This window comes from Lucilia sericata, unplaced genomic scaffold (genome assembly GCF_015586225.1).
Source record: "Lucilia sericata isolate MDLA Ls3-8-SP2 unplaced genomic scaffold, ASM1558622v1 Contig000438F_arrow, whole genome shotgun sequence".
Taxonomy (NCBI): domain Eukaryota; kingdom Metazoa; phylum Arthropoda; class Insecta; order Diptera; family Calliphoridae; genus Lucilia; species Lucilia sericata.
The window spans coordinates 91615-111479 of record NW_023994453.1 but is presented as its reverse complement, the minus strand read 5'-3'; the positions used below and the strand labels follow the sequence as shown (position 1 = coordinate 111479).

General features: G+C 32.3%; 2 protein-coding genes across 2 annotated transcripts in view; both read right to left on the bottom strand.

The window, feature by feature from the left end:
* LOC119604844 (diphthine--ammonia ligase) overlaps window positions 1–13123 on the bottom strand; it is a 37751-nt gene extending 24628 nt beyond the window's left edge. Inside the window, exons 1-3 of the mRNA XM_037957725.1 lie at window positions 12478–13123; window positions 3400–3663; window positions 736–920 (exon numbers count right to left, since the gene is read on the bottom strand). Of these exons, the coding sequence (XP_037813653.1) occupies window positions 736–920; window positions 3400–3514 (300 nt within the window). The 5' untranslated portion in view covers window positions 3515–3663; window positions 12478–13123. The remainder of the gene's footprint in view (window positions 1–735; window positions 921–3399; window positions 3664–12477) is intronic.
* Window positions 13124–15877: 2754 nt separating this feature from the next.
* LOC119604849 (dnaJ homolog subfamily C member 16) lies at window positions 15878–19285 on the bottom strand. The gene has a single exon (XM_037957729.1). It carries the CDS (start codon window positions 19205–19207, stop codon window positions 16856–16858), a length of 2352 nt encoding a protein of 783 aa, XP_037813657.1. The 5' UTR covers window positions 19208–19285; the 3' UTR covers window positions 15878–16855.
* Window positions 19286–19865: the final 580 nt, after the last annotated feature.

Genomic DNA, 19865 nt, shown 5'->3' with positions numbered 1-19865 from the left:
AAGAGTACATTTCTGAAAAGTTTTAAGACTTTACTTTTCGCCCAGCATGGACTAATCTGCGCACAATTTGAAATATAGTCCGATTTCTTAAGTTTTATATAGGTATCATTTATAAAAATGTTAAATTTTGCAATTTTCAGAATGTTCAAACTCACTTCTGAAATGCATTCTGAATGCAAAGGAGTACATTTCCGAAAAGTTTTAAGACTTTACTTTTCGCCCAGCATGGATTAATCTGCGCACAATTTTGAATATATTCCGATTTCTTATGTTTTATATATGTAGGCCTCATTTATAAAAAATTTAAATTTTTAAATTTTCCGATTATCTCAGTTTTTAAATAAATTCTGAATATTAATACACATCGTTGAAAATTTTTGAGATGAATTGATTCTCAAATTTTTGTATATGCCCGATTTTTTAATTTTTATATCATATTTGATGAATAATATTTTTTTGTTAAAATTGTCTTAAAACTTACCAATTTAATCTTAAAAATGTTTAATTTTTGTTTAGGAATAATTTAGTATTATATATTTATGTTCAATCTGAAAAATCGGTTATACTATTTTTTGACTTTTTTTATGCATGAAACGTTAATTAAGCTGAAATAACTCAGCTATGTTAACCTAGCACTCTCTGAGCGAGATTTATGTTATTAACATAACAGACTTGTTAACATTGAAAAACGGAGCTAACTTTCGGAGCTAACTTCACACGCATTAGATTACTTACCTTACATAATGCTAATAAATTATACAAATCTTCAACTTCATCATTGTCCGTGGGCACATATTGTTTGCCAGTTTGGGTACTTTTTCCTTTAGTCTCTTGACGATACAATGGTAAACCCATTGCCTTAGCCAAGATCTCAATACCCATATGACCAACAGTTTGGTACATAAAACTATCAAGTTCATCTGAAAATATAAATAAAGTTAACTGCTAAATGTAAATGGGAAAACGAGAGTAAAAAAAATAGTTGATAACTTTTTTTTCGCTCAACTTGGAACTTAATTTTTTTAATTATTAATTTTTCGCTTAAATTTAAAAACACTGCTGCAGTATATACTTAAAATGCTGGTCACTCAGGGTCAGCAATTATTTCAGACTTTTGTGGCATACTTCCAATTATATTTTATATTATAAAACATTGTTGTTAAGTTTATTAGGATTATTTTATTACTCATGCTACTTTGTATATTTGTTACAGGTTTTGGCAACAAGATCTAAATTTAAATATTTTCTTATGGAATGTTTTTGTTGTTGTTTTTTTACTTTTTTTTACAAATTTGGACAGTTATGAAATTTATTATGAAACGTTTATTAAGTTTATAATGAAATATTGGATAAAATACTATAATCGTTTAAATCTAATCTAAATTGAAATCTGATTTGTTTAAAAGTCATTTCGTTATTCTCGAAAGGATGGATATTTTGGATTATGCCAAGATTAACAAAGGTAGAGAGTAGCTATTCAGAAAACCACTAACTTTAAGTCAGCAATCCAGATGTGGAAATTGTTGTGCTCACTCAATTACTTGATTATATACTAATATCGTTATCATGTTCTGCATTACTTAGAAGGAGTCTAGTAATGACTTACAAATAATATAACATGTTAGTACTTACTTTTGAGCCTTAACATATTGTATTCGAAATTAGTTTTTTACACAAATTAAATTTTTTTTGAGAAACTATAGTAAACGAAGTGGACGTATAGTCGAAGGCAATCTTTTTGTCAAAAATAAAACTACTTACATACTTAACTCCTTATTTGCAGGAGATAGTAGTAAGTACATACTAAGCAGGGTGATCGTTTATTCGACATTTTTCAAAAATCGGTTTTCGAATAGTTCGAATAGTTGACATTTGAAAAAAACCGGTTGACATTTTCAAAATCCAGAAAAAAACGGTTAACCGGTTTTTCATTATAAATAACAAAATCTATTTTAATTTGAAAAAATGACGTTTATGTTTAAATTTAATTAATAAAACATGGCCTAACTGATTTTTAACAGTTTAAAAGATTTTAACTTTAGATCTAGTCGTCTGATTTACATTATTTCTTTAATGTAAAAAAAATTGGAAACTATGAGGAACTATGTAACTCTAGGTTATTCTTAAATCCCTATTTAGACAATTTTCATAGGCATTCCAACACTTCCATAATATTTTAGCCGCAAATTAATTATTGTAATTGGAATATAATCTTAAGATTGGTAAAATTTTATCAAAATTTTATTGAATACAAAGCAAATAAAAGTATTCGAAACCGGTTTTTAAAAAGTGAAAAACCAGGTTATTCGATATTCGAAAAATCAACATTTAGAAAAAACCGACACTGGTATAACAGAAAAAACTGGTTGAAAAACCGAGTCGATCACATACCAATCATCCTATTTAAAAACGAGCGTGGTAAGTACTTGCCTCCAGCCCTTTTCGGTCAACAGGATACATTCTCATTCAATGATTTTGTTTCGTTTTAGCCTATCGACAGACATTTTAGCCGACGGATAGACACATAATAATATCGTTAGAATTTCAAAATGACCCAGAAAGTATGTAAAACTCTTAAATATACATTTTTGTTATTAATTCCTTGTTTATGTCATATCCCATTTTTATCTTTAGCTTCTTTTTTTCGGCGATATACATTAAAATATTTCGTTAATTTGATTTGGTGATCGCCCATTTGTAAGACGTAGATTTACATAGGGAAAATCGGACTATTGCTAGACTTTTATTTGAATCTTGACCTATTACTCCGAAAAACTAGGTCCCCATGTCCAACTTGCGAATATGGGCTCTAGAGATTCGCCCAGTCAAGCAAAAATTAAATATCTAAATTAGCAGTCCCAGATTTATATAGTACAATACCTTATACCGCTATTTTATTGGAGAGATCTTGACTTAAGCCACATGTTACGTAGCTTCCAACATACAGATTTCCTAATGCTTTATAGAATTGGATCTATCTGTATATATCATGGTTGTGTTATTTTCAAAATAAAATGTAACATTTGCTGCTACTACAGAAAATCTAACAGGGAGAAGAGTAAGACAGCAATAATTAATATTGAGGGGGTGATTCCCCCCTCATAAATTGAACACATGTATATTAGCCAGACAAATAACACAGCAGCAGATTTGTGAAGTGACTTCCACCAAACACATGCTAAATGCATTAGAATGAGCTTAGTAACCATATTAAAAAAAATAATTTCTTAGATTTTGGACTAAAGCCCCAAGTCCCCTCCTGATAATGGTTTAAGTATTGAATTTTATATAAAATCACGAAAATCACTTCTATATTTTAATTTGCCATACGTGTTCAATTATAATTCTATGTTCTCAAACTGAATATTTAAACAAAACAAAAATGAAACAAAAACTTACCTCTATCCTTGGGATGTAAATTGGCTAATGCAACTATTTCATGGCCCTCGGCCACACACTGCATCATATTGTAGCAGCTATCCTTGCCACCACTTACCATAGCAACGACACGCATTTTGATTGATTTGTGGTTGATTTGCGCACGTGTGTCAAAACAATATTAAGATTTAAATTAAGGTACGTGTATAAAGTTTAAAAGAAAATTTTAACACGTTTCTTTTTAAATTTCAAGTCCAGCTCATTGGTAAAAATTTTCTTAAAATACTGTAAAGAAATAAAAGCAAACACATTTATTAATAAATTGCATTTTTTTAAATTGTAGGTAATTATTTTAATTTTATAAAAATGAAAACTATTAAGAGAATGAATTTAAGGCTAAAAATAAATACAAGTAATTTATATAAATTGTTTATAATGAATATTTTAATGGTTTAATTTTCACACCCTACAGGGTGCCAAACGATAATGAAAATATTTTCAATTAAAAGCTCATGTCTATCGTCATTTGAGAGAAAGAGAGGAAAATTTTCATTCATTCACAGACATTTACAAATTAGATTAATATTGAACATGAAAAAATAAACAGAACGTGAAAATAAGATTTAATATAGCTTGCTCTTACCATGCAATGAATGCATTCAAAATTGGAATAGTTCAATTATTTTAGCAATCACAATTTGTGTATTGTACTTTATTGTTGGTCTCGCCAGACAATTCGTTTAATTTTTTTTTATATATTTTTTGGCAATAGTTAGGGATGAATTTAAAAAAAAGAAAAAGTTTATAATTTTCCTTTCTTTTGCTTTTGTTCTTTTAATTTTTGGCAAGCACTTAGACATTTTCATAAATGGATCACTCGAGATTATTTATGGGAAAGTAATTATTTGTTGTTCTTTTGTTGGTCAGTGTAGATTTTAGTTTTATTTTTTTTTATTAAACTTATTAGCTAATTACAAATGTTTTCACCAAAAATAGTTCCAATTATGGGTAAATTTTTGGGTAAAGAAGTATAATATTTAAGAATATTATTCGAGAGGATTTATTAGAAAGTACACAGAAAAAAAGAATTGAGTAATCCGTACTTGAATTAATCCGTAGCGTTGTAAATAGTAAGAACGGTTTTAATAAAATCAAGTACAAAATACTAGATTCAAATATGGATCCCTATTTAGGGTCAATATGATCTTACATTGGAACTTCTATTGAGAATATTCCGTTTGATATAATGTATATTTTGTTTTGGCTATCGATTTGTTTAATCAATCCCAAAATATAAATCCCAACCTCTTTTATATAATCCTCTCTTGCGCTTTATTAAGTATTTTGTAATTAAGTACCCTTCAACTAAAAATAAAAATGAATTACTACTATAGTCTACAATTGTTGGGTTTCAATATTTATAGAAAAAGTATATAAAATGTTGTTTAATAATTATGTTTTTCCATACAAATTGAATTTGCTTTTGTTATGTTTGCCTATAGATGTTGGAACGTAGGTGTTATTTAATGGAATGCAATACAATTTACGTATGCAAGTTTAATTTATTGTTCTACATAGACTTTATTACGTAATTTAATTACGACGACATATAATTTCCATTTAAAAGGAGTCTCTGTCGCAAGAAGAAAACAACTGCAGGATGATAAACAAATACTTGTACAGAAGTACAAATATAGAAGTGCAGATCCCCACTTAGAAGACACTGCATTCGTCGTGCCTATTCGAAAACTCTATTGGAGGTATCAACCGAAGAATAATATTAAAATTCTATGATCTGAAATTCCATAATAAACTAAATATGATACATTAAGTTTTAATAGCGACCTAGCTGTCACAGCTGCAACATAGGAGTCAATAGTATAAATCAATATAGTAGGAGCTGCAATGTCAATTGAGTTTTGTTGATTACCTTCTAATTGCTGTCCGTTCTCAAGACCAACACTTGATGTGAGGGCTACTTATAGGACTTCGGATTCTGACAAGAATTTAAGCGGGACATTGCTCAATTAGGGCCTTTGTCAGTAATATGCGAAGATGCTGAGCAACTAGAGAAGGTTGAGCACTTAATTTCCCACTATTTTAGATTACAGAAACTCAGGTTGAAATAGCTGGGAAATATGTCCTACGACGAAATGGGGGAAAATACGAGACTCAATCCTCGCAGTCTACTAGTTGTTATCAGGGGAATTAGCCATTTATTCGACTGGATTTTATAGGGAGATTCAGATTCTCTCACAACTCTTCTTTAGTGGATCGATATGTTGTTATCAGGGGAATTAGCCATTTCTTCGACAGGATTTTATTCTTTCTTTTGTGAATCGATTTGGTAAAATATCACGGTTGTAACCAACATAGGAATCGACATCTCTTTATTTATTTATTATTTATTCATTCCCCGACAGTCGTAATAACCCGAAATTATCGACAAGGTATTGCAGTCAGATCGGGGGAAACCAACCTAGAGCTCTATAATGTCTATATTCCGCCAGTAGCCAGCTGTCCAAAAGAAAGCAGACTGGCTCGGCTTCAGAGAATTCACTGATCGCAAGCAGTGAGCAAATTCCAAAACTGTGATCGCAGCAGTAGCCTGCTTTGTTCCTGCTGGTCACCTATCCGTAGTCCGTCCGCACTTCCCAGCAGAGGCAGCGTGACTAGCAGACGAGCGCGATGACATCCGAAGTACCAACCACGTATTGTCCAGCTGAATCACGATATCAGCAGGTTGGTAAATGAGGACAAGCGGAATAAATGGTTAGATGATCTGAAGAACTGCAACTTAAGCTCAGGTGTTAGTAAGTTGTGGTCTACAGTTCGGCCTCTGTCCAACTCGACGAAGAAGGAAGGAAGAAGACCACTATTTCGATCCTAAACGGTGCTCTCGTGCATTTTGCCGGTTTTTTTGAGCATCCAGGGAGAGATAAGGCGAAACGAAGTTTGTTCTCAAACTCCACAACCCTTCACCCCTTCTGAAGTTGTAGAGGACATCAATGCTGCCAAACCATCTAAGGCGATTGGCCACGACGGCATATCCATGCTGATGCTGAAACACCTTGGCGAACGGGGAGTCGAGTATTTTACAATGGTTTTTAACCTGTCAATGAGCAGCCAGATAATACCCAATAACTGGAAAAAGGGTAGAGTCATCCCGATACTGAAACCAGGGAAGAACATAGGGTCAACTTCTTCACTGAACGTAACCTGAAACTATCACCAGCGAAGTCTTCAGCAACACTTTTCACCACCTGGACGAAGGAGGTAAACTTGAATTTAGGCGTCGTAGTCGATGGATCCCAAATTCCGACTGTGAACTACACAAAGATTTTGGGGGTCACCTGCCAATATGCTGCATTACGGACTGTAACGGGCTGCATGCAAATAACCACAGAGCACCACCAATACGAGGAAACAAAGTTCCTCTCAGTCAAGGAACATAATGTCATGCTGAATAAACAATTCCTCCTGGGATGTGACCGGAGGAGTCATACCAACTTCAACATCACACAGTTGGATGCTACCCCGAGGCATGTCAGGAAGGACCTTCGTGTATACGAGGAGAGCATGCGAAGATATGTGCAGGATCACTTAAATCGGAGTTCGTATACAGCAGCTTTGAACGACATTCATAGAGACGCCATCCATACCGCGGTTTTAGGTTACCGCATGAATGTCGTTCTTGGAGGTCGCTCATCGCCCATAGCAGAAATAGAGAAGAACCTCCCACGGAAAACAAGAGTTGCTCTGGCACAACTGAGATCGGGATGGAGCAACAGGCTCAAAACCTATTGGTTCCGCATACACCGTGCCGTCCCCAATAAATGCATGACATGATACCCACCACATATTCAACAATTGTATAGTTCAAGCTCTTAGAACATCAACAACGTCTCATTATTCCTCTATCTCTATATAATTTACTTATGTTATTTTTGTTCTTTCTAGTAGTTTGTTTCTCTATCTTTGAATATTTACACTCTACGAAGGGTAACATAATGGACATTATGGTCTCCGACTGAAGTTACAACTCTTTATGGTACATAACCCTTCTTAACCTAAACCTGACGATTGTACGTGTTTTAACTAAAATTGAGCAAAAAATCTATCTGTTATTATTATTGGTTGAATTTTTAGTTTAATTTCTAATTAATTGCTAAAATTCGCACTTTTTTAATTGAGAAAGTGTTTATACGTTTTTTGTTTATACATATTTTCCTAACATTTTTTGTTTTTACAAAATATGTTTTATACATTTAAATAGCTTAACATTGGTACACTATGCTGAATTTCGCATAACTGAAATAACTTTATATAGAATTCCAAGTATTTAACTACAACTGTCACTAGCAATTAATGTTTGCATCACTATTGTTATCTATGTATAAATAATTATCATTTTATATACATGTATCAAAAAGCAATTGCACAGTATTTTATACGTTAGGATGGCCCCTAAATGAAAATCTTCTGACGGGCAAATGTAGTCAAAAATTCAGTTTTTGTCTATTTATGGTTGTTTCAAGATTTAGGTTAAAATATCAGGAAGAAATTTAAAAAATTTAAAATTTTTAGTATTTTATTTTATCTCTATATATACGGGGCCATCCCAATATAAATAAAAATCAATAAGTTTATAGTTTAATATGTATTTACATATGTTTGCACTTATGTAAGTAAATTGCACATGTGTTAATGACATGTTAATCCAGATTAGGGTGATACTTAATGGAATTTTTTTTTGTTTATTTAAAAATTAAATTGTTGTAGAAAAACCATTTTTACATTCTTTTTAAAACTAATAATGCTTTACTGCTTCGGAAGCTAAATTTTAGAAAACGCATTAGTTTTGATTCTTCACAAAAAATGGAATATTTTAAATATGTATTCGTGTTTATAAATACCCTAATATTTCTATAAGACCACTTGTATACACAATAACAATGAAAATATCTCTATGATAGAAATCTTAGGATAAGATGCCTCCTTAAATGACATCAGGAAGGTCAAGAGTTGAAAACAAACTTAAAGATAAAAATCTCTCTTAATAATTGTATTTTGTTTACACAATTTGGTTTTTCTTTGTTTATCACCCTCTGTCCACTTAAACTAATCACATTTTACTAAAATAAAAACCAAAAAAGAAAACTTTTTCCTAGTTTTTCTTTTGCTGTTAAGATAATATTAAGAAATTAAAATATAAAACTTGGGTTTTATGACTTTACTATTAATAATTTAGTAGATATTTTTCTAGTTAAATATTCATAAAACGGATACAATTCAAATACACAAGTGGAATTTATTAATATTGAAAGAGAAATTCATATGAATTACTTCTATATGGTATAGAAGAAAAAAAGTAGGTAGAGAGAGATGAATGAAATCCGTTCCCACGACAATTGGATCTTCGCTCACGAACGACCCGAGTCATACTCGACCAAAGATTGTCAGCTGTATCAACCAAAAGTTTTTTTCCCCAGGAAAGAATTATCGGCTACAGTCGAACTGTTACAACAACAACATGAATGAAACTAGGTCTATTCCTAAGGGGTTTCAAACTAGAAAATTTACCAAGTCAATTCCCTAAAGAAAGAAATGTAAGAGAATCGTCACAGTCGAAGAAATTACTAATTCCCTTGATAAAACCTACGAAATTACTTTGGGTAATTCCCAAAATTTGCTACCTATTCACTAGCCATTCCAACCTGAGATTCTGTATTCTAGGACTGGGGATAATTATATGATCGATCCTCTAACCATCCATAACCTGCAACAGTCTGGTGTATTACTGTCCACCTTACTGAATAAAGGACCTATTTGATCAATGCCCCGTTAACATCCCTATCAGAATCCTTAGGCTGCGTTATCTATTGCTATAAGTATCTAGGTAGCCATCACATCAAGTGTTGGCCATAGGGCCTTTGATATTTAGCAACCCATGCTACTATTCCAGGACTGGTCAATGATGTCAGGGATTCTTTCGAATATCAACCTATGTATAATAGTGACAGATGTGAATTTAGCATAATTTAATGTAGGAACTTTATCTCGCTAGTTTGTCCGTAACCTCATTACCATGCACATTGATGTGCCCCGTCACCCAACACCCTAAACAGTCTCATAATGTCCCTAAAGTAATTTTTACAATCTACAATCAGGCGCGATTGTACTGTGTAACAAGCCAATAAGATCCCGTATCAGTTCCGTCATTTCCAGATTGGAAGACACTACATTCATTAGGGAGTATGAAGGACCATTGAAGGTATCCATCTTGCACCCGCCAATGAAATTGCACCAAACAGTCTATCGGATACTAGCCAGTCATTCCTAGTTGGAAATTCTATCAGAGGTGTTTCCCCGAAGTCTAGAGTCGTAATATCATAATCAGTAATTCCGAGAAGGGAATTACCCTGATCAAGTAGACCTACTTCGTACAGAATTTTGTATGATTGTCTCGCATAATTTCCCTGTCATCTATATCAACATAGGAACTTTATATCGCTAGTTCGTCCGTAACCTCATTACCATGCACATTGCTGTGTCCCGTCACCCAATACCCTAATGGTAAATAGTCTCATAATGTCCCTAAAGTAATTTTTACAATCTACAATCAGGCGCGAATGTACTGTGTAACAAGCCAATATTATCCGTATCAGTTCCGTCATTTCCAGATTGGAAGACACTACATTCATTAGGGAGTATAAAGTACCCTTACCGGTATCCATCTTGCACCCGCCAGTGAAACTGCACCAAACAGTCTATCGTATATTAGCCAGTCATTCCTAGTTGGAAATTCTATCAGAGGTGTTTCCCTGAAGTCTAGAGTCGTAATATCATAATCAGTAATTCCGAGAAGGGAATTACCCTGATCAAGTAGACCTACTTCGTACAGAATTTTGTATGATTGTCTCGCGAAGGTTTCACTAACGAAGAATCATAGATTCTTAGTAGATACCTAGCTGCTCCTCCCGCTAAAAATTTACTATAAGTGACAGGTACAGAACGAGGTCCAAATCCGCTTGTGGAGTAATACCAATGGCAAAAGTAATGCCAAGAGAGACACCTTTCAGCCTCCCACCAGACAATGCAACCATAAGTTATAATAGGCCTGACAACCGATGAGTAAGTTCAATTTATCATTTCTGCAGACCTCAATTATTTCCTATAGAATTCTTACATGTGTATTAGGCATTGTGTCCCTTTTACATTCATTCCTGAGTATTTTCTTTCTATGAAATGTTGCTATAAAAGAAAATCCCTAAATATTTAGCTCATCTAGATAAACTTGTTCGCCTGAAGTTGCCTACCGTTTTTCCGCTTTTCTAGGATTTATGTCCAGTCTTTTTCCTAGAAGCTCCTAGATTGATGAGCATTTTCTGAAGTAGATACTCTGCTGATCAGACATTTTAATAAAAATGACAGAAAACTATCAGTTACAATCAGAAATATAATTTTTTGTTCAAAATTTTATCAAATATACAAACAAATAAAAATATTTACTAATGCATACAAATACAAACACTTATGTGAGCTACTGTAACTACTGCCAAAAGGATACAATACTAAAAACTTGACTTATTTTAGTGGGTGTTAAATATTTACATAAACACAAACAAATGTTGTTGTTTACTTTATTTTTTGTCTTGTACGGAATGTAGTCAAATATTTTGAAAACTCAGAAAATGGCTAAAATGTAAAAAAGGCTAAAATGTTAAACAGCAAAATACTATACAAACATAGCAAAAAGTAATTATGTACGTGTAACGTTGAATGTAAATATATTAGACTGCTACAATATTCTTTAAAAGGAAAATAAAACCATTTGAAAGATGTAAAAAAATAATTGTTTTTACAACAACAAACAAGTGATTTCACAATAAAAGAGGCTGAGCGGATATGGTTTTCTTATGACGAATTGGCACAAATGTTTGGAAATTGATTTTTCAATATTTGATTACAATATTCGTAATGGATTATAAAGATTGTGTAATTATGTGGAGGAAGAATTTTGAAGAAATTGAATTTTGTTTGAAAAATTAGTAAATTATCACCTTTGAAAGAAGTTTAGCATTTTGAGATGCATATGTATATTCAAAACTATTTATCTTGCACAACCCAAAATTTTCAGGAGAGTTTATTTCGTCTTCAATAGCTGGTCTAAAAATGTTGCATTAATTCTTGATGAACTTGATGAATTAAATTGTTCTTCAAAAATAAATTATAAATGTTATTTTTTTGGAAATATTTACTAAATGTTTTCTAGAGAAACTGTCATAGTCCCATTCAAGTTAGTTTTCTAGAGAACCTAGGTCATAATCCCATTCTGTTCTTTTTATATGTTGTTGCTGAGACTATAACCTAGACTATAGAGTGGACTATAACCTAAACTATAAACTAGACTATAGACCAGACTATAGACTAGACTTAAGAATCGATTTCAAGTGAGACATTTAGATATTCTTCAAAATACCAACATAATATGTATGTATGTAAGTATATTATACATATGTTCATATTTTATGATTTTTCAAATAGGTACGCGATTTGGCGATAAAAGTATAATTAAATCTGACACCCCCAAATTGTATGATAGAATGTTTTAAGTACCTAGGAACAATATGTATTCAATAGTCTCTATGTTATACCAATTTGCAGGGGAACAAAAAATTGTCTATTTCCCTGTGGTAATAATAGGTTTAGTACAAATTGAAGGAGCAGTCTAATAGAGACTTACATAGATACATACATTATTATCTAGTGGGGGCGGTGGGGGATGTTAAATGACATACATATAGTAGAAATATAAATAAAAGGATGATGACGCCGCCGTTTTTATTATGTAGTATGCCAATTTAAAACGTAAAATACTTTTTCTTAATGTTTGAAAATTGAAGGTCAATATGTTATACATAACTTCTATTACGCCAAACAGATTTAAATAAGTTTGGTGTAATTTAAAAGCACATAAGAATTCTTAAAGGGGAGATTTACTAGAAATAGTAAGTGTGGTCTTTTGAAATTGACCTACATAATTTTGAAACGAAAAATAAGGTGGACGTTTTTACAAGAAATAACAAAAATACTTACACAAACACACACGCACTCATGGATCTGCGTAAACACGCTAAAATAGAGCCAATAAATAAATATAAAAAAATCAGGCAACACTATACGTCATACAACAAACACAACAATATTTACAGTTGTGTATTTCCGTTTGTCACTATTTCTTTTTTCCAAGATATCGTAATTTAAAATTTTTTAACTTTACTAATAACACGATTTTTTAAATAACACAAAATATTATTTTCGCAAATTTTCTTAATTTTTTTATTATATGTATTAATTTTTACACTTTTTTGTTGCTTTTTTGCCAACAGACGACAATCTCATTTCATATTCTGCTACTGAGGTTGGGCGGCAGTGCGGTTCGACACTCTCACTATCTTTTTTTGGAAAAAAATTTCTTAAAAAATCTATGGTTATGTTATACCATATTAACACACATTTTTCATCGATAATTTTTTATGAAAAGTAATTTTTTTATTTTTTGTAATTTCTAAATTATTCCACTTTATTGCTGTTTGGCCTTTTACTTCGCCGTAGATGCAAAGTAAAAAAATAAAGATTAGGAAAATATTTTTTAATATATTTTCCCAACAGCCGCTGTATTTATAATATTTGTTTGTCTCGTATGGATACAACGTTTTTTTGCAAATTCTCAATTATGACTACAGAAATTTAAGATTCTTTTACTCTTCTTTTTTCTTATTTATTGTTTTTCTTCTTATTATTCTGTATATTGTTGTTGTTTTCATATGATTTTTGTTTTGTTGTGTTAATATAAGAGACCTGCGCCGACATTAATTAATAATAGTCGTTGGCTCTAAAAATTTTGTTGACGGCTTAATATCGGCTGTAAGCCGGCAATGTTTTTAACAGAACGTTTCAATTTTTTCTTTCATTATTAAAATTTATTAAAAATGTTGTAAAACAATACAAATTAACGGCAATGGTAACGGTCTAAACACGAAAACTTTAGTTGAAAAACTTTTTTCTAAATTCTCTTTTAAAGTTTCCTTAATGTCTACACGTAGTGCCGGTTCACACAGCCAAACGTTTTTTTTTTTGGGAAACTTTTGATTTTGTGTGTGGGAGACAGAGATGGTTGATATTTCGTTCTCTTCTTCCCACACACAAAATCAAATGTTTCCCAAAAAAAGTTTCCTTGTGAAGACGGGCACCAACATTGTTGAATTTAAAAAAATATACAATATTCTTTATGATGAATGTAAGGGCCGGTTCACTCAGGCAAACTTTTGATTTTCTGTTAGAGAAAGAGATGGTTGATATTTCTTTCTCTCTCACACAAAATCCAAAGTTTCTCAAAAAAGTTTGCTTGTGTGAACCGCACTGTACAACACGGGTTGAGGCGGTAACTTTAAACATAATTATGTTCCACATGTTTATAAGAGTTGCCATACTAATAATATATAGTGCAACCGAATATGGAAAATTCGGCAGATCTTATTGAAAGATATTTAAATATGTATAAAGTTATAGTTTTAAGTATGACTTAGTCTTGGGTACGTAAATGAGGAACATCCTACGAGTTTAAATTTCAAAAAATATTTAATCTGGGCTCGCTACCGTTACCAATAAAAAAGTTAATTAGAGTTACTGTTATTTTTCCACAGTTTCGAAACAGTTGCCAACCTAGGCATAGACACCGTCATAGATATTTGAAAAAAGATTTTAGAACAAGAAAACGATATTTAAAAGAAGATTTTAGAACTAGAAAACGAAGCCCAATATTCTTTTTTTCGCATTTACCAAAAATTGTTAGCAAAGCCGCTTTTCCATGTATGTATGTATGTATGTATGTATGTATGTATGTATGTATGTATGTATGTATGTATGTATGTATGTATGTATGTATGTATGTATGTATGTATGTATGTATGTATGTATGTATGTATGTATGTATGTATGTATGTATGTATGTATGTATGTATGTATGTATGTATGTATGTATGTATGTATGTATGTATGTATGTATGTATGTATGTATGTATGTATGTATGTATGTATGTATGTATGTATGTATTTATGTAGCGAACATAATTTTTAGAAATGATTAATAACACAGGCCAACAAATTTTTTATCCAGAGACCAAAGTATATTTTTCTTAAGGCTTAAGCAGATAAAATGTTTGCCGTTTGTGTTAAGATATTTCGACGTCAGAAGAATATATAAGAATGGTTAAACCTTTATCGTTAGGTTCGACTTTTTGAAGACAACAAATTATATAAATTAAGATGTCTTTGCGCTGTTATAATGTCCCAAATATGGCCAAAAAACGGGTTTTTAATCCTTATGACACGGTATCTGGAAAACATGATGTGAGCGTATTTTAGAAAAGTACCTATTAGCCTCGCCTCTCAAAGCTGTTTGAGAAATATTTCAAAAGAAAATCATTCAATATTTGAATGAGCAAAACATCATTCCAGTTTATCAGTTTGGATTCCGTGAGCATCATGGAGCTATTGAACAGGTTAATCGAATGGGAGAATTGTCCACCTGTCATTCTTAACAATATTTATGTATGTATATACCGCAGTCCGATTATATTAATTACTTTGGAATTCATTTAGACAGACGACTTACTTGGCTTCGACTTATTAAATTCAAAATATTTTGTATGAAATTAAAAGAATCTAGTCCGTACTGGATAATCAACGATCAATCAAAATTGAGTCTTGACTATAAATTCATCCTGTATAAAATCTTAAAACCAATCTGAACATACGCTATCCAATTGAGGGCAACGCCAGCAATACCACTTTTGCTATTATACAGAGAGCACAATCTAAAATTCTTAGGACCATGACTGGAGCGCCATGGTACATAAGGAATGAGCACATCCACATGGATTTAGAAGTACCACTGGTACCACAAAATTACAAAGTTATCCTAATCCGTTTGCAAGGCATCTCATGCAATATGAGTCCACAACAAGGCGTAGAAACGATTTTCTACCCCGCTAGGACGAGGATATTTTTGCTCTCATTGGAGAATAAGATTTAATTTTGTGTATTGTTAGGACTTAACACGGCAGATCCAATAATACTAATAAAACGTTAAAACAAAATTATTCGTAACGGCTCAGCAAAAAATACCTTCCATGAAAGCAATAAAGAAGTTGACTACCAGAAAGTGTCGAAAATGAGCATCAAAAGCAACAGATTTTTATGATCGGAAAGAACCTTTTTGATTCCTATTCATTATATGATTGAGACCAGATAGTAGCCTTTATACTGACATACATAATCTTAATATTTTAAAACTGTGAAAAGTTGAGTAAATCAATTTTTTTAATTTAGATACTTTGGTCCATATTTATATATGGGTTTTTTTTCTGAAGATTTGATATATGTACAAGTAATTTTTAAAGAAAAATAAAAAAACGCATTATTTAATGATTTTTAAAATGTTTATTTTATTATTTAATTCACTTAATACTATGAACAAATTAATGAATCATTATTTATGATTTCATAAATTGGAGGCTGTTAAAAAACGTTGCAAATTTTCATATTTTATTTATTGATAAATATGTTCTTAATTTTAGAATAAAAAATAATAACTTAGTAAAAAAGAAAACAATAATAAATTATAGTTATTTCAAATAAAGCTCTATTATTATTTGCTAAAAAAAAAGATCTTTGGTATTTTAGTTGGTAGTTTTTGAGTGAGACTAGATATTATTTTAATGCCCTCTTAAGCTTTCTTTAAGTGACTTAATTAGTTAAGTTAGCATTAATTTTTAATATGTTTAGTAATTAGTACTAAAGTTTTTATTTTATTTGCCAAGTCAAAGTATAAAAATGAATTGTGGGAGTTTGTTATATTCAAAATTGAATTAATTAGATTTAAAAAAATGGCTAGAAAATGGCGTGCACTAGAAATGTTTTTCATTTACTAATAAAATATAACAAACAAAAATAGTTTATTACAAAAGTTGTAATTTTAAAGAATTTTTATTTTAATTTGAAATTATGAGCCAACTTATTTAAAAGGTACATATGTATGATATGTTTATCATACACATTGTTGTTTTTTTGAACCTCTTAAATATCGGCTACAATATATGATTTGAAAATTCTTAATTTTAAGAAAAGCTATTGTGCAGTTCGTAATAGAATGATTTAATAGTTTTTCATGCATACTTTCTATAGAAATATTTAATTTTGTAGCTAAAACTAAATCCTTTCCCTTAAATTAGCAGAGAATATTTTTTGATCTTTGGCTTTTGGATTAAATGTTATTCAACACTCACTTCGTTTAATGGTAAAAAAAAGAAAATTTTCATTCATCTAGTAGTTGCTATACTGATGCTATTTTTTATGTATTAATATTTAATATCCTTACTAATATTCGTTATACTCGTTATTCGCTTCGAATTTATTTTGTGGGAAAATCGGGCCAATAGTTGATGTAATATCTGTGTGTAGTACCTTCGAATAAACGATCTAGCCAATTGCTTAGACCATCCAAGAGATTTTCTTCCAAAAGAATTTTTGGCTCGTTATCATCCGAATCGTCCGAGTTGCCCACGGTAAAGAAGGCGCCACTTTCTGGATCGTCGGTTCGTACCAGTTGTCGGGTTATCTTTTCCATTCTCTTAACACCTCTAGTAGTTTCCGGATGTTTGGCATGATACATGCAGAAGTATTTACGATGACCATTTAAGGCAATAACAGTGCCAATACAATTTCTAGGATTTATTTGCAAGTTCTTTGTCTCACATAGCGACAACCTTAGTAATTCGGAGTACCAGGACAGACCTTTTTCGATTAGCATGTGGCCAAAGATGAGAGTTTTATTTTTCCTATAAGGCCACACGGATTTATGAAAGGGTGGTATGAGTTTTGTGCGTGTTTGCAAGTCTGTTATCAATATAATTGTTCTACAACCCGGTTTAAGCAAACGTACCATGCCATTGTACTTTTCAGCTCTTAGTTCGTGCAGTTTTAATTCGGGAACATGTTTATTTTGCTTGGCTACAAACTTGGAATTAATTTGTCCCTTAGCCTTCAAGTTTTCTTCCTCGGCCCGCACAAAGTACACCATAACATAGCCAACGGCAAACATAAATGCAATTGTTCCCAGCAAAGATAAAGTGGCCAGTATATGCTCTTCTTCTATGGAATCTAAAAGATATTCATAAAAGTACAAGGCCTTCGATATCCACTCATGAATAAAGCCTTGAGCATGTTCATCCAACAGGTTTTTAACAAAGGCCTCATAACTTAAAGCCTCCGAGGTTTTCAATAGCTTTTGTATAGTGTGGTCTATACGCTGTTTGGTGTGATTTATAAGATGATCTGAAGATTGATGGCCAGAATTGAGCAAGTCCAAATTGGCATCATTGACCCACTCGTATTTCACATGTGAAGTATCGCGCCGCCATAAAACCACAATGCGCAAGAGCTTATCATCGTTAGAGCCCTTCGAAATGGCATTGATAAATTCCATTTGCTTCTCCTTAAAAATGTAAGCAAAACGTACTTTGTCTAAACTATAACCACTCTGTAATGCAATATTTCTTAAAGCCCCTCTAGCGAAATTATGCTCATCTGAATTTTCCGTTATAAGCACAACACAAAGACGTTTGCGTGGACGATTCCATTCGGCGGGGCATATACCTTCTAATATCTCCTGTGAGGAAAGGCGCGGTAGTGTTAAATACTGATTGGAGGATATAATACTGTTAAGTGTCTGAGCTGGAATCTCAGACATAGACACACTAGCCACAGGACGTTCTACGTACTCATTAAACAACAACAAAGTGTCCAGTTTTGGATGTATTTGGAAGCGTTTCTTTAATTCCTCACAATTAGGCTTTTCCAAATACACAAAACCAAAAGCCACTCTGCTGCGAAAAGCAAATGCGGCTATTAAGTATCTCAGTCTGGTCTGATTCCTCGGTTCCAATATCAACGCCCTCACCTTGTTATCCATCCAACCATTTAGAAAGGCATCGATATTGTCATCATCCACCGTAGTGCCAATGCGATAGGGCATTTTCTTACGTATAAAATCTACCACCTTTTGCGAGGTCAAGGTTGTTTCTCGGTATATATAGTTGTGACCATTTAACACCAACACCAGACTAGGTAACTCGCTCAAACCTGCCATACGAAATAGACGTTGTTCGTGTGCTGCATTAACGGTGGCAAATTGTATGCCCAAAGGTTCTAAAATTTCAATAAGCTTTTTAAATGCTCCCACCATATGAGTACATCTGAAGCACCAGTCATTGTAGAACATTAATATATACGGCACCGTCTGACTTTTTGGCAAGATAATCTGCTCATAATACTTGGTGGTTATAGACAGCTTGTGATACACACTTATGTCATGATCAAAGTAAAATTTTTTACCAAAGAATTCCTCCAAGGGATCGGGAGCATAACGGCCATACTGACTGTAATCATGTTTCTGCTTAAACATGTGAGAGTCTTCACTGGTCACACCATGCTGGTCGTAAAGACGACGTCGGTCAGCATCACTTAAGAGTTCATAGGCCTGTTTTATTTTCACAAACTTTAATTCTGCATCGGGGTTGCTGTTCTTATCCGGATGCCATTCTTTGGCCAATTCTTTATATGCTTTGCGAATCTGCTGAGTATTAGCATGTCTGTCTACTCCCAGTATTTTGTAGGGATCTTCAGATCCAGATAGGAATGCATTCACTCCATAGCTTACGATAAATAGAATGACAAAAATATTCTTTAGATGCAAGACAACCATTGTAAAAATTTGACTAGTATATTGAAGAAAAAACTAAAATAAAATTAAATCAATAACAGAGACCTGTGCCGACTACAATTGACGACGGCGGCAGCTAACACTAAAAATTTCGTCGGCGTCTTTAATCGTCTTATGGCTGGCAACGTTTTTAGCTGTGTTTTTAAATGATTTACCGGTATAATAATTATGAATATCGCTACAAGAACAGTGACAGTCATTTGATAGGTCATTTGACTGGCACTACTGATGTATTATTTCTATCACAGCGTAAAGCAATGTTTCTATCAGTTTCTTAAGGCAAATGGACAAAAGTGATGGAAACATTTGTGTACATGTGATTTTTCTTCTCCCTTGCACTTATGAATTCTATCGACTTTAAAACATATATTTGAGCTCCTCACTCTTTTTTTGTTTACTAACCAAGGATGACATAAATATTAGTCAGGATTGACTGATCATGCTTGATGGATATATCTATCACGGTTAACAAATTAAAAATGATGTATTTATCGGTCATGGTTGACTAATCATATGTGATGAATATATCCGTCAAATGTGACGGCTATACCAATTTATAATAAAACACAATTTATTAATATTTTAAGATATATATATTTGTTAATTTTATTAATATAATAAACATGTACATAAATTAAAA